Source organism: Hyposmocoma kahamanoa, unplaced genomic scaffold (genome assembly GCF_003589595.1).
Source record: "Hyposmocoma kahamanoa isolate Upper Pololo Valley unplaced genomic scaffold, ASM358959v1 232, whole genome shotgun sequence".
In the NCBI taxonomy this organism is placed as follows: domain Eukaryota; kingdom Metazoa; phylum Arthropoda; class Insecta; order Lepidoptera; family Cosmopterigidae; genus Hyposmocoma; species Hyposmocoma kahamanoa.
In genome coordinates this window covers 7798718-7820772 of record NW_020653750.1, presented here as the reverse complement: position 1 = coordinate 7820772, position 22055 = coordinate 7798718, and the positions used below count along the sequence as shown (strand labels likewise).

Genomic DNA, 22055 nt, shown 5'->3' with positions numbered 1-22055 from the left:
TGTCAACGCGTGTTTAATTTTCCCTCCTCCTCTTATTTTATCCTCGTCGTGTAGGTCACGGCAAAGACTTTTAGGTGTTCAGTCTAATCTCTAAATTGATGTAGTAGTGTTGATGAACTAAATTCTTATGAAAGTTGTTTTTCAAATTAGTCTCGTTATTAATATATGTTTAAATTACATAAAAAAGTAGAAGAATATTTTTAATCGCTAGTTCTAATGGCTTTTTAAAAAAAATTTTTTACAGAAAGATTTACTAGTCGTTTTCTTAATTAGGTGTCCTATCTGTGGTCTGACTTTTTTTGTGGTTTCTGAAATTTTTAATAAATATACCTATGTAGGTATGTAAATAGTTAAGTACTTGTTTGTGCTTAAGTAATTAATACTTTCTTGTCACAGAAACAATCAAATCAATGCGAAATATTTGAATTAAACACACTTTCTTTGTGCTCCTGCTCCAAATCAATGCTCTCAATGACCGCGGTACCGTTACTCTAAATTAAGCTGTGAAAATTATTTTGTTCCCGCATTGACTTTTTGAAATTAGAATTTCATGGCAGAGGTATTAAATGAAATGAAATATTTGAAGCGGAACAGTTCGTTTGCCATGTTCGCCACTTTCGTTGTATTTTTTGTCGCGTCTCAGGCTGGTGCTCAGGAGCAAGCTCTGAGCACAATACCCCCGTTGCCCTCACCTTCTTTCCCCTTCATGGACCTGTTCACGGGTGCCTCAAATTACTACCCAGACGTACGAAAAACGTACTCTGAGCCTTATAACTCGTGTCCCAAAAGTGATACACTCGGTTCATTTGCAAACATCTTAGGAAGTGCGGCTAAAATTATGATGTCCACTGCACTAATAGTGTTCCTGAAGTTATTAGGAGGAAAACTGTTGCTGTTCCCTCTAACGGTCATGTTATTTGCCAAAATGGGATTGAAAGCGCTTCTACTGTGGCCTATGATATCGAAAATGGTTAAATATTTTAAGAAAAAATCGAACAAACATCATAAATCAAGATCGATAACAGATTGTTCAGATAGAATAGCGTGTGTGATGCAGAGAGCAACACGGATCGGATGGAGCAGCAATTTAGGAGCAGCCGCAACTTTTTCATTAATTGACGACGTCGAGGAAGACAGCTCCTTTGCCAAACTTCTATTAACAATTTTGGCTGGCGACAAAGTAGCAAAATGTATGTCAGTAGAGTGTACTTCCGGAGTGAATATAAGTTGACAAGTTGTTTACGTTTGCTCGCGCGTATGTAGGCCACTACAACCTTGTTACAGAAATATGTAAAACGCCAGCATGCAATTTGATGTTTCGATAAGCTTATAAATAAGCATACATTTCTTTTGATCAGTACTTAGTCATGATGGATTTACGTGTAACACCATTAGTGCTCTTGTTAACGTGTTCGCATATGACATGTGCGCCCGGGGATCCAGTGATGTTCCTGCCGCCGTTAGAAGTGCGATCATTAGACGCAAACGCTAGATCAATATTCCCGTTGATGAATCAACAGTTTTCTAGTGCTAGTACGCCGTTTCAGCCAATGAACCAAGACTTGACGCCGATGCCGCAGCACAGGCAGCAGATTTTTCACACCAATCCTGCCCTAATAGAGCAACAGACTCCAACGACAGAAGCTGAACCCGTGGAAAAAGAACCAGCGACCAGACACCACAACTTCACTATCAGTGAGTTCATGGAAGCTTTGAATGGTGTTGCGGATCACAACGAAGAAGGCCATGAGTCCCGAGCTGCTAGCAGGGACTATGAGTATCCTTCATCACCGTATCCGTTATCATCGTATCGACCACCTGGACCGTTTGGGAATTCGTATTATCCGAGACCGTCCAATTATGGCCCACCAATTTCAAACTATAACTCACCAACTTCTGGTTATGGTCCACCATCTGGCTACGGACTACCTTCTCCAGGTTATAATAGTCCACCACCATCGTATCAACCACCAGCTGCCTATGTACCACCTACAACTGTTCATCACACGAAAGTGTTAAAACCAGAGCTCGATATTTTGAAACCAGTGAAAACTAAAATAGCCAGCAAAGTGAGTGGCTTAATCGGTTTAGTGCTTACGCTTCTTACAGGATCAGCGCCCGACGACTTGGAACTGAAAGGGTTTAAAGATATCGTCATTAATGGAATAGTCAAACCGCTCTTGGTAGCGAAAGGTGGTATTAAATCTCTGATTAGTAAATTGGCAATACCGGTAATATCGCTGCTGTTGATAAACCTGGAAGTTCTCATAACGATATGGTGGCTCTGGGAGGAGTGTCCGGCACAAGAACATCCTGCTCCTTACGTGTATCCCTACCCAAAACCACAACAGTATTAATATTCTTAGTAAACCAGTGTATTTATCTTTGGTACTGAATTTATTTGTAAATCCAATATATTATTAGTTATAAGAGTATTATTTTGTAAGAGTGACTGAACAATTTTCAATAAATTCTTAATAAAATTTTGTATTAAACGTCGTATTGTATGATTTTTCCATAAATAATCAGTTATCAGAAATATCTTCAAATAGCAACAAAAAATCTAGTCTCTTTAGTAGCTTAGTTTCATATAACAGAAAATAAAAAGGAAGTTCTTAAATGGTAATGAGAAAATACTTGAAAAGGTTTAACTAGTTTCAAATGCTATTGTTGCAGTAGTTTGTTTTGGATAAAGATCTTTGCGAAATATGCCATCAAACTGAACAAGATGAGTGCATAAAGAGTGAGTATGTAATAAGATTAGGAAACAGGTGTCTTTATTCGTTAAGCGTAGTGCGTCGCCACGTCCTATTACCTTAATCGCGTAAAGGAGAATAAAGGACTGGGAGTGTAGGGAGTATGTATAGGTATACATATACATATTTTCAGAAAACTAAAAGTCCATGTAAACTAGTAAGTTTGTAACATGACACATCTTATAACTATATTATTTAGTCTTGTATTTACTACAGTGTTTAGTAGCAGTAGAGCTCCTTGAAAAAGAGTTTGTCCAGGGAAGTACTCATTTCTGCCACCAAGCAGTAATGCGAGAATTATTCCGTTCCGGTTTAATGGGGTGCTGGTGAAATTACAGGCACATGGGTCTTGTCAACTTACGTCTCAGGGTGACAGGCGCAGTGGCAGTGCCCCTTACATTTGCTATTTAAAGCTCTGAGTGGCGCTGCACCTGCTGTGGATTGACGTGTCGCTTACAACCAGGCGCACGACTTACTTGTCTCGTCACTTGTTATATAATAATAATAATAATAATAGTAATATACTATAGAGTATTTGACTCGGGTTGAAGGGTTAGAAGAACATTTCACAATCAAAGTGCAAGTACATTTATATTTACAAATAGCTTAATTAATATTCATGTAAGTAATATTCATTGACGTTTTAATTGAATCGCTTAACCCAGTGTCGTGTTCATGAATAACTCATAATTCATTAGAAGCTTTGACTTGAAATATTACTTAGAATTTTCCCTTATAAGAATTTATTAATTCTTGGCGTAGATTTCCTCGAAATTTGTAACTCTGTAACAAAAACATAGATGTATCACGACGTGTCAGCATAATTCGTGCTGTATATATTTTCTTATGATACCAAGTGACAGAACGAACAACTCATGCGCCAAGCGAGACGCCTATCCATAGCAGTTGCAGTACCACTCAGATCTTTAAATCGCAAAAATCTGAGAGGCTTTGCCACTGCGCCCGTCATTCTGAGACATAAGTTGACGAACCAAGTTTTAAGTGCATGTGATTTCACCAGAATCCTTACTATTCAAAACCGAAACGCAATAATGCTCACATTACTGCTTGGTTGCAGAAATAGGTAAGGTGGCAGTACATTCCTGGAAGGACTCTTTCACAAAGAGCTCTACTTCTACTAAAATACTGCTGCTATGAGTTTTCTAAAATATTATGAGGTAATGTTACTGTGTATGTCAGGGAAAATTAAATTTGTCGTAGGATTTTTTAACTGCCCAGGCTTAGTCCTGCAGGCTTGTGAAATCTACATAACTTAATTTTTTTGATAATTGTATTGGAATAATAATAATAATAACGCACACACTCAACATAGCCTCGCACTAGGGAAACCCTGTGTCGCGGGTGCCATGGACACACACATAGACAACCACAAATTCAAACTCACGAGAGAAATAAATGTAGATCATACAAATATTTCGCCCGGCCCGGGAATCGAACCTGGGACCTCTGCGTGGCAGTCCGGCATGGTAACCGTTCGGCCACTGAGGCAGTTAGGAATATAAATACTTCCCAATTTCAATTTCTGTCCAACATGTTCCGAGATAGTCAACATTTAAATATGAATAATTCACAATTATACCTACACGCTCCGATAAAATCAAATGCAAAATATAAGGGGTTAAACATTGACTTACAAATAAATGGACGACGGGTCTAATACAAAAACCACGAAAAAAATGTCCCAAGTCAACCTATTCGAAATTTAAATTGTTATGTCATCGCAGTATCGCGCTGTCCGTAGAACAAATGAAGACTAAAGCGGAGTGTCGCGCTCTGTATACGATTTTAGCGCCTTACAAGTGCGGACACTTTTTAGCGCGGACCCGACGTCCATATAATTGTAAGTCAATGGGGTTAAATTAAAAATTTGCGCAACTACCTGCCCCTAGATGTAGTCTTCCAGAAACTTATTCCTCACTGTAACAAAACGTGGTTTAAACCTTAACCTTGACTAAGGTTCAATGTTTACTACATTACAGAGGAGTTAAAGTACTGTTGGGTAATTTTACGAAAAATTTTCAATAGTGGATATTTTTGGTAAAAATTCCTGAAAAATTGGAAAAACTTGAAAAATGGAAAAAATAAAATTCCGAAGGCTCATATTATGTTCGAAGTTTAGAAATATCTTTTGAAGTTTTATTTAGCATGAATTATAAAACAAACTTGTATAGCTAAAAGCCACATACGTAAAAACGAGATTTAAAATGATTTCACAGCAGCGAAAAAAAACCTTTATAATGGCACCTTCGTTTTCGTTCAACTTTTGACAGGAGTCAACGTCAAATTTCGCAAATCAAAAGAAAAATATCAAAACGATGCCTAACTTTCTTTTACTAAACGATTTTATTTTTTATTTCCAGCTAAATAAAACTTCCTAAAATGTTTCCAAAAGAAAGAAAATAACATGAGCCCTCAAATTATATTTTTGTAATATCATTAAAATATATATATATTTAAATAACAAAGTCAAAGTCAAAGTCAAAGTCAAAGATGATTTATTCCATAGGTAAAATAAATTTACACTTGAAAACGTCACATTTAAGGTACTGCTCGTTCACTACGCTGACCTCCCTGAGAAGAACGAGCAAGAAACTCTAGGGATTGCTCTTTTCAAATAAACTTAAATGCTATGGAATACACTTTGAATCAAATTTGTGTGGATTCTGGAGCCATGTCGTCTTTCCATACATCTTTATCTAACACGTAGTCTTCAATTTTGTAATATGATTTTTCGATCAAAATATTTTTAATGTAGTTTTTAAACTTAGGAAATGATAAACTTAATATATGCTCCGGAATCTTATTGTAAAAACGTATACAGTTCCCCATAAAAGAGTTGTTTACCTTGGTTAAACGAAATCGTGGTACCATGAGTTTGGACTTAGCTCTAAGGTTAATATTATGGATATCTTCTTTCTTATTGAAATTATGTATATTTTTACGGGCATATAAAATATTTGAGTAAATGTACTGTGATGCCACAGTCATGATACCAGTCTCCTTAAACTTTTCTCTGAGAGATACCCGAGAGCCTACCGTCACTGTGCATAATAACCGCCTAAGTATTTTAATCTATCTCACCACCGCACTACATGTCTTTCAACACTGACGTTGGCAAAATCGTCGCGCAAAACGACGGAGCCATAGATACAAAAGTTGAAGTGAAGTTGGGAAAAATATACGGAAAAATATGATTTTTCAAAATTGATTTTTTTTCAATAACGCAACACTAGGTAAAAGTTAATGTGCACAACCTACATACGTCCGTCTTTCAACTCAACGTGTGTCCTAAGTGGAGAGGTAATTAAGCTATTTTTCAAATGCCGATCGGTGATTCATCATATGTCGTCGAAAAGTTTCATGAATCTGCTCTGTCACGGAAGTTTTCCTATAAGTGATAAGTAGGTCGCCACCCAGAGTTACAATTTCTAGAGAAGGTATATATAAGTATAAAAAAAACTCTATTAAGATTCTCATCACATTCGTAGGTATGAGAAAGTAACTACCTTACTTTATGTTGTACCATCTTCTGAAATTGTCAGAGTTATATCTTAAGAATATTGTCTAAGTGCATTAAGGCAGCTGCAACACACCAGAGCTGACTGTGCTACATAATGTGAAAGCACACTTATCTTTTGCACGTCTTTGGAACTGTAAAAATGTAATAGTAACTATTTATCATAATAGATTGTGTATTCTGGTAAAGTACTTTTTTTTATGATGCCATGTGACGAGAAGAACAAGCCGTACGGCTGTTGATAAGCGACACGCCTGTTCATAGCAGTTGCAGTGCAGCTCGGAGCTTAAATTACAAAGATCTGAAAGGCACTGCCACTGTGCCTGTCACCTTGAGATATACATTGACGAGTCCCATGTGGCTGCAATTTCACCAGCACCCATACTCTTCAAAACCGGAACGCAGTAGTGCTCATATTACTGCTTTGCACAAGGAATTTTACTACTAAAGATGCAGTGTTACTGTCATGAAATAATAATACCTTAATGTTTTTGTGAGAATGATACTTTGTATAGAGACAATTTTCCTCCGTGCATGTAGCACATAAAAAATAAAATAAATACTAGGTCTGCTACTATTATTTGTAACAACAACTACATAAGTATTATTATGTAGATACATATGTATATAGAAATGTTGATGCAACATAACAACATACTTGAAAATGACGTGTGCTCCCGCGGTATTCAGATTGTAACGGGCTATATTGTTAAGTAGACACACAGTAAATTTTCGCCTCTCAGACAAATGTGGAAAACATCAAGAAAGATTTGTAGTAACACGCATTAACCTTCTTTTCCGAGACGTATGGTTGTCGACCGATGTACATTATGTTTATGTCTACTTTACTGTAATTGTAGCTATGTATTTAAGTGTTTCTTTAGAATTGTTTTCTTGCGGGCAGTATATGTAGGACAAAGCAATATATTTATAAGAAAAATGCTGGTTAATACGAAAATATATATTCTAGAAACTCGACGGAAACAAACTCTTAACTCTCACAAGCTTCTTGTTAAATACTTATTAAAGAGCCGATTTAATACAGTAACGATCTCAGAGTAAGATTTGAGTGTGACCTCGTCCTAATTCCATTACGCAGCTATTATAATACGTTCCAAGATTTGCGGGTCATTAAAGGGCTACTGGGACCTCTCCTAGTGCCCTGGTTATGACCGTAGTATTTTTTATGTAGCTCAATTGAATATGTATCTTATCCCGTGTGATGATTAACCTAGTTTCCCGTAGTCGTTCCAGCGAGCATTTCTCATTTGAGATGTCAATGCGTGTTATCCGTAACATGTGCTGAATAATACATAACCCGTTTGCATGACAAGTAAGGCGTCAAGGTATGGGAGTCGTGCGAGTGAATTGTACGGGTCACGACTATTCCAAAGGTGAGGGTAGTGTGTAGACAATTCTTCTTTATACCTAAACGCAATATTTGTGTCAAGGTAAATATATTTAATCCATGTGTTTCCATCAACAATAGAGAAATAATTCACTTTCGTGAGTTCTTCAATCTCTTATAAAAACATCGCACTAAACGGATTTAAAAACAATACAAATTCCTTGTCATTCCGTGGTTATATATACGTCCAAAGTCAATTTACTAATAAATATGAATCACTTTTACCTTACATAATGTTTCTGTCGCCGTCATTACGTACATCCTCGTTGTGTAGGGACATATTTGTCAAAGTAGTAGCTGGAGTAGAATGAAAGTTCTACATACCTACAAATAAAAAGAGTGTTCTGGATCTCTCTTTTATAAGTAGAAAAAAAGATTTTTTTTACTTGACGGATATGCTGCTCGCTTGATTGATATGCTTTTAGGTATAATGTGTTTGTATTACATCATCCTCTTTGCATCGTGATGTTTTGTCAAAGTAGTACTTGGAGTAGAGTAGGAGTAGCTGGTATTACCTATATGTAAAAAAACGTAGAATTATTTTTATACGTTGAGAACATTTTTTTATTTGATAGATACGCTGTTCGCTTGATGAATATACTTTTAGGTATAATGTGTTGGTACTGTATCATCTTCTTTGTATATATAGGGATGGTTTGCGGAAATAGTAGCTGGTGTAGCATAGAAGTAGCTGGTACTACATAAACACAGGTAAAAAGAACGTTGTAGATCTCTTTTAGATTTTTAATTAATTATGCTTGCTAAGATACGTCAAAAATACAAATATTTAGGTTGATAAATTTAGAAACAACGAGGGTGTGACAGATAGCGTCAGACAGACCGACGTGACAAACCTAAATTCTGTATTTATTTCCCTAAAACAACTTTTAAAATGTAGACAGCAGGAAATTGTTTGTAGAATAAAATCATTTAGTGTTTGTCAAAATATTCGGAGCCAGTTGTACTAAATGCAATGGATGTAGGTACATGTGTAAAGCCGTAGCAGCAGCAGCGTTTGGTAAAGTAAATTGTTTAAAATTCGTGCGAAGCTAGCCTTCCAACGATCATTTAACGAGCGAAAATAAGTCTCCGTATACATAACGTAACGTTTACAGGGTATAGAACATCTTATCCCAGCTCGTACAAAGAAAGCGTCACAACTATAACGCAACTATGTCGTTATACGTCAAGTATGTATGATGCTACATTTTTAGACAGCATGGGCTTTATTTGAGCGTAGTCGCGAACAACCTATAGTTACTAGATTAAGTTTTATAATATGATCAATAAACAGTTTACAAAAATCAATGTCTTCCTTATATTGGTTTTAACTTCACTAAAAGCACGCATGAGAATCACTTAACAAATAAAACCGAAGTATAAAACCTACGCGCACATATGCTACTTCTATAAGTATACTAGCAAAACAAAAATTAAAATTTTACCAGCTGCCCCTATGTGTTATTTATAAGCTTATGTACGGTATATACGTTATGTGTAAATAGAATGGATATGAATGTCGCTATTAAGTTGAGTGCAGCCAATTTTTATGGCACGAATGCATCCAATAGATCACAATTTTTTTTATTGTAACTTTCGTTTTGGTGAAAAAAAAAATGGAGTCCGTTTATAAATTGCTTTTGTTCTGTGATTCATGACGTTGATGGTTTTTTATACAGAGTGACCCAAAAATTCCACGACAGAGTGACACTGTGGATAGGCGAGTTTTTATATACCCACCAGAAAAAAATAAATTGACCTTAATAAAACTCTTGATTTTTGAGATATTGGAGTTTTTTAATTTTTGGAAAAACTCTACTTTTTGTTGGGTTTTATGCTATTATTGCCAGGGGTAACTCCAAATGGTTGTTGTTTTTATTTTTCGGGGATTCTGAATAGTTTTTCCAGGTACTGCAACTAATATTTTACTGAAAAATATAAAATGTAAAAAAGGTATTAATTGGGTATACCTCGAATCCTTGTAAAAAATGCCAATTACTCAAAATCAAAAGAGTTTTACCAAGGTCAAATTATTTTTTCTGGAAGCTATAGAGCTCACCTACCCACAGGGTCGCTCTGTCGTGGTATTTTTGGGACACCCCATATATCCCATTGATAGAAATAAAAAGCTTAGTTCCATGGCCACTTTGATACTACGAGTATAAGATTTCACAGAAAAGTACCTCTCAACTCAGGACATTACTTCAATAAAAGATTCCACAGAAATTATATGTTCCAACATAACATCGTAAGTGATTTAAATCATCTCGGCATGTATTTGGAAGTTAATCGTGTAGAATAAATTACTTACCTAGTCTAAGTGAAGGGGAGAAAATTAGTCCATATATTAAATGGAGCGATCGTTTCCTGTGATAATATCTAACTATACATTCGTAATCTTGTCATTCCACTCTTACGAATAAAATGTGAATACTTTTATAAGGGTAAAGCTTACTGCACGATTTGTATTTAGGACCATTTAAGTAAAAATGGGATCAAATAAGGGTTTGTGTGAACAGGACACCTAAAATCAACGTGGTGTATATGCAGAGGAGCTTTTCGCAGTAGGGTGTTTTGTATCGGTGGTGGTGTGGAGTGAAGCCAGGCACAGGTAGGGCGGCGCGCGGAGCGGCGCATGGTGGGTGCGCGGGTGGCGTCGATAGCGCAACGGCCTGACGTCGCCGAGGACCGCGCGCCGGCGCACTGCATCTGGCACTCGCGGAGCGCCCCGCGACGCACGTCAGCCTGGTCACCCTCGGCGACGCAACACGCGAGCCCCATCCCGCGGCATCAACATACCATCGATAATAGTGACTGTTAGAAGCTTTTTAGTGAACCTGCCCAAGAGGTATTGGGACTGTTCAGTGCGACGAATCTATGTCGAGTAGAGTGAAAACAAACACATCGCATACAATCGCGCAGGCGCTCCGTTTGCGAACATGACGAGAGCGGCCATCTTGGCCGAGGACGCACTTTCGCCTCGCCCTAGACTCAGAGCCTAGTTTACAAGCCAGAGACCGATTGCGGGAGGATGTGCCGAGGTGAAGGCTTCGCGGCGGGCACAGTTTGAGCCTGCACCGCGTCGGTATTGATCGGGCGGAGCGCCATGGCGCTCGAGTGAATGCGGATATCGGGACCGTGCCGCAGCCCCCGCAAGCCAGCGGAGCGCCTGGCCAGTGATAGTGGTGAAGTGGTCGCGCGGCATGTGAAACAGCGTGCCGACGTTGGGAGGGCGCGCGGGCGGCGGCGGCTGACCGCGCGCCATGGGCGAGGAGTACGCGCGCTCGCCATGCGAGCGCTTCCCGGCGACGGGCGCGTTCAGCGTGGCGCCGCCGGAGCGGCTCAGCCCGCCGCCGCCCGCGCCTCTGCCGGATCGCTTCTCGGCGTCACCGCGTCGGGTGCGCCGGTGTGCGGAGGCCGAGCGCGCGAGGCGCCCGCGCTACGTGCCGCCGGCGGCTCACGTGCCGGTGGAGCGGTACGTGCCGCGGCCTCCAGCGCCTGTGCGCCCGCCGCCGCCGGTCTATTGCTCGTTGGCATGTCGACCGCCGCCGCCTGCGCAGAGGAAATGCTGCGGACCTGCTTGCCGCGACGACATCGGTGGTTCTCCGCCTCCAACTCGTTATGTGGAGTACGTTGGGGCCGCGGCGGCTCGTCGCCTAGCTTGCACTCCGCCGCCGCCGCCTCCGCCCGCGCTACAACTGCCCTGCGAGCCTCAGGAGCCCCCGTGCTGTGTGCAAGCTCGCAGGAGACCGCAGCCTCCGCATGATTGGTGAGTACCACGGCAACAGGCTCGAGAGAATTCCATGGCATATAATTAAAACTGAAATCATTCGGCTAAGCCCACTAAATAATACTCATTAGGGATGAGATTTTTCACAATTCTGTTCTACCTATACTAATGTCAGACACGTAAATCAATTCGCACAATCTACGCATATTACGTGTATGTAACAGATGCTGATAGGGTTTTTAGTGATTTACGATGACGCTGGAAGCTGGGGTGGTATAATTGGTAAATATTTCTCAGGGGGCGAGTGCGGGGAGGGATTGATAACGTGTGATTGATGGCGGTTTCGGCTAACGATCGACGCTTCACGAGCGACTCGCCGCGAACAAGCTGATTCCACTGCAGGCTGTTTAGCATTTGTTATTCTTAGTGCGAGAACAAACATTCCATAAGGGATCTGTTGGCATACACGGTCCCTGGTTCGATTTAATAGTGAACCTAGAATATTAGCATATTTATCACTGAAGGTCGTACTTGCTGATTTTACCGCACGTTAGAGTCGCAAAGGGGCTGTTTATTCGTATGTGATTTCAATCTACAAGTTGTAAAACGACTTTGCAAATACAAAAGTATACAATATAAATGTTTGATGAATTGAATACATTAAAATGGTAGCTTTGAGACGTACAAATGTGGGCAGTCTGGACCGAAACGTGTTTGCCTTATTGCGTCGTATAGGCTTCCAAACACTGTCAGTTGTTTGTTTCCAACATTTTCATTATTTAAGAAGATCAATAATTTTTTAGACTATGAAAATCTTTGGAATTATAACCTATTTTAATACCCTAACTAAAGTAAAAAAGTAAAAAACTTACAATATAGGTATATAATATTCCAACATTTTGACAAATTATAGGTTACTATACTTACACAGGTTTTTTTACTGTATTACTGGTCTACAATGTTCCAAGAATAGAAATACGAATATTACAGGTATACCTATGGAGAACATATGTATATACATATATTTACTCGTATACTCATGGTATTATTTATATTTCCAATATATTCTCTTATCCAAGAATCTCAGCCTAATTAATAATACCGTGGCGATTATTTTTTCTCACTTATTAATACGTATTAACATTGAAATATAAATAACTTTAAGCTAAACTATCAATATTTCTAAATGGCACTAGAATAGACGAAGTAGTTTTCGAGTTATTAAGACACAAATATTTTGTGGAAACGGTAATTGGATCTAAAGTAAAGTTCAAACATTTTTAAGAAAATATAAAAACAAAAATTATGTTTGATTTTGATTTTCTACAATTTTTGTAATGAATTATAATGATATAAAATATTTCTTTAATATATTTTTTAAACTTTTAAGGCAGAAATTATTAAAAAGTTAAATTATTACACAGTCCTTGTAACAATTGTGATTCATCATAAGAAAGAAGTGGAGTAATTGTTAATCGTTACCACTAAACATATATTTAAAAAAAATGTACTTTAATTTTATTTCAAAAAATCTTGAATGGCACTTGTTTTAGTAGAAATAAACAAAATGTAGCAAAATATAGAAATAATAATTCAGCTGTGTCAGAAATAGTAGTTTTTCTTAAAAATGTTTGCATTTTCTAATTACCGAATCCATGGCAATGGCTACGGTAATTAGATTTAATTATCGTTTCCATACAATTATTTGTGTCTTAATAACTGGAAAACTTGTTTGTCTATTCTAATGCCATTTAGACATAATGATAGAAAGCTTTTAAAGTTGTTCATATTTCAATGTTATATATGATAAGCGAGAAAAAATAATGGTTACGGTAATTAGACTGAGAACACTGACTGTGGGAATGTCCAAGATACACAATTACCAACGAATATGTATGTATCACCGTGTATCTAATAGGAATAGGAATATCATGAATCGCAATCGCCTTTGTATCGGGATTCAGTGGCACACTAAAATAGTAAAGTACATTTACATCAACTAAACACAATTTTTTGCACATAAATGTTCTTTTATTACTTGTGCCCATATTAGGTTTGAAATAGAAGCGACTTAGTAACGGAATCATTTGCTTTATCTGTGAAACCTGATAAGATATGAGTGTGTCAATTTCATAACAAAATTAGTGCCATAGTTAGTTTTAGGTATTTGTAACACGTATTCTTGTACATATTCGTATAAAAATATTCATGTACATTTAGTGTGGACAGTGTTTAATTCAATTTCAGTTCCTGACAGACTATTAGTGGAGTGAAAAGTGAAGTTCGGAATGTTTAGAGTGGTTTGCGAGTGACGTCAGGCTTTGTTATGTACCGACGCGCTCACTGTATCCAAGTTTTAGGTTATGCAGAAACATAAGTGAGTCTAACCAAAATTATTAATGCTTGTTCACGTGTTCTAAGTAATGACAATTTAAACACGTAAACTTAAACGTAATGAAAGTTTTATCCCTTAGTTTGCGCTTTCAACTGGGCTGTGTTGGAAATGTAAATATGTCTTAGTTATAAATGGGACGAATATTATTTCGCCAGTGTCGCGGCGGTCTTTTGATCTATTGGTCTAAATTATTTTAATTCATCCTACTTTATCTTAACATTTTATAATTCTTTTCTGTTTATTTTTCCTCTTGTTTATTTTAGAATAAATAATTATTAATATTAAAACAATCACAATGCAATGTGTAACGTAATATACCACTTCAAAATTAATTCAATTTAATGAAATCGTAATAGGGTCGCCACAGGACAGGCTCTGCCTAGTGTGGGACTAATTGTAACCGTGCCTAGTGCTCCTAGCAATGACGTCACGATTGCAATGCATATATATGTTAAAATATAATGTCAATTTAGCATAAGCTTATTTGTTATATTTTTTTTTAATCTTGCCATATTGCTCTTTGTATTTATTGTCAAAAAATAATAGTGTTGATGTCAAATAAACAATTTACCTTTTTTTTTTCCTTAAAATGGACCGGCGTCCAGTGTTGCATATTATGTTGATGATGGGTAGACATTAGATAATTATAAGTTTTGTATAAGAAATGACAGTTGTTTGTTTTGTTCTATGCTATGATAGAATAAAAGCAAGGACTGTGTATTCGCAATCGTCAGATACTTAGTTATGATCCATTTGACACGACCTATTTAGTTTATTTCATATTATTATCATTACTAAATTGTATACATTTTTTCTTCTACTATTTTTATGTTGTTTTTTTTTAAATCTAAGATCTAGCTGTATGGTTTAGACGGCATAGTCTGTCCTGAAAGACTGAAAAATTTTACTACTAATAAAAATAAAGCCTACATTATTAAAACAAGGAAAGATACTAATATACTAGATACTAACTTTTGCCTACCCAAGTAAAAGGGAGAAAATTTATCTCTCTCCTCCACATCATTATTTTTTCTGAAGGTGGGGTTTGCTTTTCTTGTCCTTAACCTCGACTTTGCTCTGTTGAACGTGTTATTTTCTGGAACGTGGCAGCTCCTTACATCTTTGGCGATTTGATCTCTTCACCTCATCTTTTCGTCGTCGTCCATCGTGTTCCTTGTGTTCTGGACTCAGGGTCCTTCAGATCTATCACGGCATTTCCAAATAGTTGGGAGGACTCCTTTTCACGTGTCCAAACCACCACAGCCTATTCTCTTGGAGCTTATCGCGTACACCGAGGCTGCAATGAATATATATTGGATAGTATGTACGTGGCGGTGTGTTATAGTCCAGGTTGCACTCCCGTAAGTAAGCACATGTCTGATGAAGCGACAGTCATAGTATATTTTTCGAAATAATACAAGCAATACGCCAGTCGATTATGAGTTAAAGTGACCGAAGTCGCGGCTTAGGGGAAATTAGTGGTCCTTGTGCGAGGGGCCCCCATGTTCTGTGTGTGTTTTGACTATGATTTGGTACACGTCCAGTGATGGGCAGTGGCTTAAAATCCAATCAACCCGTCGGGGTTTTAACCAGGTTTTTCCCCGAAGTGCTAGATTTTAGCCAATTTCTGCCCAAAGTAGTGGGTGAAGACGCCGAATACGGAATTTGGTATAATTCCATACATATTACAAATTTCGATGTAAAAAACAAAAAAGAGGCAACTCCTGTGTGGAGTATACCCACCTTGTAACCCTGTAAATTCTGATTAATAAGGATGCATATAGATAGATCAATTCAAGTGCATACGATCTAACAATTTTTTGTATCGCTTTATTTCAATGTAATTTTCGAATCGATTCAACAGAAAGACAAGTCGAATTATTTAGATCAGAAAGCAATAAATATAATTAAATTTGAACAAAATTCGATTTACAACAAACATGTAGTTGTAAATAGTTTTTTTTTCGAGTTAATTAAACGTCATATAAAAGCATCGAGTATATAATCAGAAATAGAGACGAAATAAGGGCCATATATTCCTGGTAACACATTAGCGATACAGCTCTTATAAATATCAACTCTCGCTTGCACTGAAATATAGACAGGCCAACTAATGACCTGTGTGTACGTCTCCGTATGTTAAAAAAAATCTGTATTTATTGTAATATAGATAATATTTCTAACAATGCCGTGCTGTTCTATTCGGTGGTGTGGAAAAACAGCAAAACATCTAATTACAAAACAAACGGAATCAAATTTCATCGGTAATTAAATATTAAATAAGTAAGTTTTGCAATTTTCGTCCATTATAGCAAAGCTCAAGTTAACTGGTCGATTTGAAGTGAAACAGTTGACGACACCCGTCAATTGTTTCGAACTCGGGCTAGCCAATCGGAGCGCAGTTGTCACAGTAATGATATGGCAGAATAGTTGTCAAACAAATTAAATGACAATTCGCCTCTACTTCTGGTTATATACTCGATATATAAAAGACACGTTTAGTTTAAAAGCGATGCTGTTGCATGCTCGAAAATGGAGTCCAACTCTATAACCTTAGACGAAGTGGGTAAATGTCGATAACAAATAACGCAATAGATGACACCTTCTTAGTTTTTACTAGTCGTCACAAAATAATTACAAGTTAAACTCGGACTTCCAACTAAATATATTGTTTCTCTCATTTTGTATATTTATGAATGTCGGTTGTGGTGTTTTCCTTTTAAATCCATTTTCTTTATTGCTGACATTCCCATTACGGAAAGGAAATTGGATTTAGGAATGTTGGGTATTCGGGATCAAAAAAACCATTCGGTTCGTTTGACCAACTGCTTTGGTTTGTTTCCATTATGGCGTATGTAGAAGTCCATTTATTACGAAAACGCATATGACTTTATTTTTGTCTATGTAGGACATTTCTACCTGTTCGTGCGATAATTTTCGTTTTCTTTAGTGAATATGTTTCACTATGACATTTCTGTTTAAATTATCAATTGGCTGGTTAGTCATGTTCATATAACAGGCCTTATGAACGCCAGTGCCTTTACTCTTAGAATAATAACGCATAGAATGATAGTTTCATATCAAACGAACTGTCACAAGTGAGGCAAAAATTAAATTAATGTAGGCTAGTTTTAGTAATTTTCGGTTTTAGTGAATATTTATATAAAAATACAAGTTGAAACGCGTTACTTCCTTGTGGAATGTGATGTTAGTATCTATTTTATATTTCACCGCTCATTTACCGCACATTTCGTCATTTTTAGCTACAATTCTTGAGCTGTTCGTGGTGTAAGTCGACCTTAAGCACTGACGGCCCGCGCGCTCGTGTAGGCCCATTGGGAGCGCTTCAATTTGCCTCACTTAGCGTATGCGGACTAGGTTTCTATGCGTTAATTATTCTAAGCCTTTACTATGATTTTTATAAAAGTCTATGCATGACATTTTTATACATATATTCGAGCGGTCATTGTCGTTTTCTATAATAAATGTGTTTCACTATGATACTTCTATTTAAATTATCAATGGGCTGTTGGTCACGTTTAAATAATAGACATGATTAATGCAGTGCCTCTAGTAGGATTTTTATATAAGTCTATGTATGACATTTCTATTATTCGTGTTGTAATGGACGTTTTCTATTGTGAATATGTTTCACTTTAACACCTATATTAAATTATCAGTCGGCTGTGGGTCACGTTCAAATAATAGGCAGCATTAATGATAACATTAATGTTGCCATTTTTATTATTATAGATAAAGGCACTGGCCTCTATCACGATTTAAATCAAATTTTTGTTTGGAAAATTATCGTTCTTGTGCGACTTGTAGAGGCTTGTACAATTTATCATACAAAATTGTTGATGTAAGTGATCACTATTGACATACAGCGCCGTGTACATAGTAGTAGAGGTGTATTTTTAATAATAAGTTATATTAATGTTTTTAACTGCCTCCGTAGCCGAACGGTTACCATACTGGTCTGCTACGTAGAGGTCCCGAGTTCGATTCCCGGGCCGAGAAAAATACATTCAAGAGAGACCTTCATTTATTTCTCTCGTGATTTTGGGTGTAATTTATTGTTGCCTATGTCTATGTCCATGGCTCCCGCGATACAGGGTTTCCCTAGTGCAGAGATGAAAAAAATGTTGCTATGTAATATAATCATATGAAAAACGCCATTGAGTATATTTTAAAGTGCATACAGGATTATAAAAAGGTATTACTTATTAATAATGTCTAAGACAACCATCAACTACCTGTAGTTTTATTATGAGAAACAAGATAACATTTTGTTTTGTTTATTTTGTTTTTATGACGTCATGGTACGAATTTGACAGGTAAAATACAAGCTTAAACAAGATTGCTATAAGAGCTAATGTTAGGCCCCCTGGTCTCAAAATAGGCAAATACTCAGCACTGTGAGTGCCAGATTAACTAAGGCTCTCGATAATCTCGATCTCAAAAATGGCGCGAGTCGTCGTCTCGACAATTTTTTTGGCAATTGCGAGACTCGAGACAAATCTTTTCAGTCTCGGAAATGTCGAGACTTTTGAGGCTTAATTTAATTAAATAGTATTAAAGAATCTTATAAACTAACGAATTGGTTTACTCTGATTACACGGACATGGTAACACTATATGGAGCATAGCATCGTCTATGGAAATTGAAGAACGATTGTAATAAAATCCACGTCTTCTCTTTGTTATTATTTGCAACGATAACAAGAAACATTCATAAATTATTTTAGATTTTATAAAGTGAGTTAATAAGAACTTGATGCATAGGCTTATAAATATAGAAAACTACCTTGAAATAATCTCGAAAGTATCGTTTTTCTCGGATTTTCTCGGAAACCCCACCGATTTTAAAACTAAAAGCTCTAAGAGCAATGGGACTCACTCTGGGGCATTACCTAGAACTCCGATAAAAGTGTAAATTTAGTTATAGTTCGTTTCCCAAATTGTTCCTACCGGTAATCTATCCCCGAACCCTCTCAGTCATCGCTCACAGTGCAAACCGTTAGGACGCTGAGGTCGGCAGTAGAAGCTTTATTTTACTTTTTTATAGTATGTGTTCGTAATGAATAAATTTTGAATGAATTGAATGAATTTTGAAGATAGATAGGTAGACATATATCACGTTTATTCAGCGCAAATACAAACACAGAGTATAACATAAAAGCGCATAGAAAATTCATTATTAATTTTATACACATTTATATAAAACACGTACTGCGAGAAAAACATATATTGTGAGAAAAACAAGCAAATACTTTAAGAACTGTTAAAATTTTAATGTACCTATGACTATTTGTGCTGAAATGGCCCTGACTCGGCATAAATACTGAAGACCGAGAGAAGTCAAACTGTGCTGGTTTTCTGCCAGTACCATATGATGAGCGATCGCAGCCCAGTAAGCCATGCCACCAAAGTGCATCACGCGCAAATATATACACCTAACTCTATATATATATCAAGTAAAAGTGTAACATGTAATGTAAATAATGTAAACGGTGTAATTAATGTAGGTAAGCAATATAAATAATAATGTAAGTTTACAAACATAATGTTCAATTATAACAATAGCCACCAAATATGAATATATATAGGTACGGAAATTCAGATTTACAGCTATCAAATCCGTTGATTAGGGAAATATCTATGTAGCGAGACACATTTGGTCTGACAAAAGATGTTTTTTGTATTCACGCTTAAATCGCTTTTTATAGATTTTAGTAATAAGCCGTAGTGGCGTTATGGTTGGATCTACCGCCTTTAACGCTGAACGCGCAAAAGTGTCACACCATAAGCTTTACTACCAAGCGCAATCGCATTGTAATTTATTCGTATAATATTAATGGTGTGATATTAAATAAAGTAGATGAAGTGAAGGACTTGGGAGTTACAATAGAGAGTGGGTTAAAATTTAACACCCATATTGACAATATTACAAAGAAAGCGGCACAAATGCTGGGCTTCTTGAGGCGTAACTCGGGGGATTTTAAATCCGTGAAAACAAAAACTATACTTTTTAACAGCCTTGTCCGGAGTCATCTGGAATTCGCCAGTGTCGTGTGGAACCCGGTCTACTGTACTCCCTCACAAAGACTAGAAAGTATTCAGCGTACGTTTACAAGACAATTAGCTTTTTTCTCGTCGGGTATATCACATAGACAACCATACGTTCAAAGATTACAGTACTTTAAAATGAATACTCTTAGAGATCGCCGTACTTTATCTGACCTTCTATTTTTACATGATATACTAAATAATAAAATAAAGTGCTGCAATATCCTAAATCAAATAAATATTAACATACCATATAAATACCCCCATCATAAAACAACCAAAATCTTTAAGATACCACGTTGCCGGACTAACCTAGCTTTGCACAGTCCATTATCTATTCTTTAATCGCTTCCCCAATAATTTTATAAGTAATTAGTAATTAAAGTAATAGTAAGTAGTATGTGTATGTGTGTGTATATATGTAGATATATGTATGTATATATGTATGTATACATGTGTGTGTGTATATATATATGTATGTGTGCGTGTATGTATGTATGTATGTATATATATATATATATATATATATATATATATATATGTATAATTTTGTGTTATTGTTTCTGTTGCATAGATATTAAATGCTGTGTACATCTGTAATGGGTAGACATATAAGTACAAAACTAATGTGAAACTACACTATTACCTAAGAGTATATGTACTACTGTTGATGTACCTTAACTATAAAATAAAATAAAATAAAAAAACAGAGGCCCTGGGTTCGAATACGAGCTCGCATCTCTGAGTATCTTGAGAATGTATGTGCGAAATTTAATTTGAAATTTATCATAAGATTTTAAGTGAAGCCTCCGTCTGCCTCCGTGGCCTGACGGTTACCATACCGGACTGCCACGCAGAGGTCCCAGGTTCGATTCCCGGGCCGGGAGAAATGTTTGTATGGCCTACATTCATTTCTCTCGTGAGTTTGGGTGTCATTTTTACTTTGATTTTGAGGTCGAGTGGCTTGCACATCGATTTTCATGGTGTCGCCACCTCGGAGGTCCCGGGTTCGATCCCCGCCGGGTCAGTGTAGAAATACTAACTTTTCTATATTGTCTCGGGTCTGTCTGGGTGTTTGTGGAACCGTCGTTGTGTCCGATTTTGATAACACAAGTACTTTAGCTACTTACTTTGGGATCAGAGCAACGTATGTGATGTTGTCTAATATTTAAATATTTAATTTGTGGTTGTCTATGTGTTTGTCCATGGCACACGCGACACAGGGTTTCCCTAGTGCGGGGCTATTGTGAGTGTGTGTGTGCGTAATAGTGAAGAAAAACATCGTGATGAAACCTACTCGTCGAAGAAGGCTCACAACACTCGGAAAACGTGTGAAGTTCCAAACCCTCATTAGGCTACCGTGGCGGATTATCACCTAAAGGTTAGGTTAGTTAAAGGCGACGGTTTAGGTCCTGAGACCTGTGCCCAGCAGTGGACGTATAAATGGGTTGTTGATGAGGATTGTGCAAAACTGCTTAGTGTTTAGTTTTTCCAATCAGGCTTTTACCGTTTTTTTATAATCTGTTAGTAGTATATAGTAAACTTCAATCTTTATAACAGACAGTCACATTAAGGGTTGCTATAAAAAAATACAAATTGCTCGTTTTTACAAAGGCAAATGGAGGTAAAAGAAAATTATCTTAAGTAAGGTAGCAAGGTGCGTGATTTATCGATACTGTTAGCCTCCGAGAAGTAGTAGAGGAAAACAAGCGTATAAGGAAGATAAATGAAATACTTTCGTTTTGAACGGACCCATTTTTCCTAAGCCTCGCAATGTGCAAGTCGAAGTGATTTAAGTTAATCGAAAAACGATTATTTTTAATAAAAATCCAGCCCCACCCTTCTTATCGCGGTAATAATGAAAAAATGGTCTTTATAGGGTTCCATATGAGCAACTTATCTTTGAAAAACTCGTACGAGTAGGTACGTTCGCATTGCCCTGTCGTCGGTATTCGTCTATATGTAAAATGATAATGATAATTTTCTATATAATGTACAGTCTGGTCTCTGTTATTCCTTATTCTATTGCCCTCGGTGTGAACTGTGTCGGTAACTTTCTAACATTACCTACAGTTTATTTAGGAGATGACTGGAATATTACTGGTAGCCCCGTGGGAGAATTTATTTCTTAGTTGACAGGTATACGGATCGATCCCCTCT

General features: G+C 37.0%; 3 protein-coding genes across 3 annotated transcripts in view; all 3 read left to right on the top strand.

Moving 5' to 3' along the window:
* The first annotated feature begins 1370 nt into the window (after window positions 1–1370).
* LOC113228650 (fidgetin-like) lies at window positions 1371–2357 on the top strand. Its single transcript, XM_026462006.1, has one exon. It carries the CDS (start codon window positions 1371–1373, stop codon window positions 2355–2357), a length of 987 nt encoding a protein of 328 aa, XP_026317791.1.
* Window positions 2358–10965: 8608 nt separating this feature from the next.
* On the top strand, window positions 10966–11475 carry LOC113228477 (formin-like protein 5). Its single transcript, XM_026461799.1, has one exon. The coding sequence runs from the start codon at window positions 10966–10968 to the stop codon at window positions 11473–11475; it is 510 nt and encodes a 169-aa protein (XP_026317584.1).
* The window catches only part of LOC113228476 (inactive rhomboid protein 1), a 262975-nt gene continuing 252112 nt past the window's right edge, over window positions 11193–22055 (top strand). The window contains exon 1 of the mRNA XM_026461798.1: window positions 11193–11471. The gene's annotated coding sequence lies outside the window, so the exon portion shown is untranslated. The remainder of the gene's footprint in view (window positions 11472–22055) is intronic.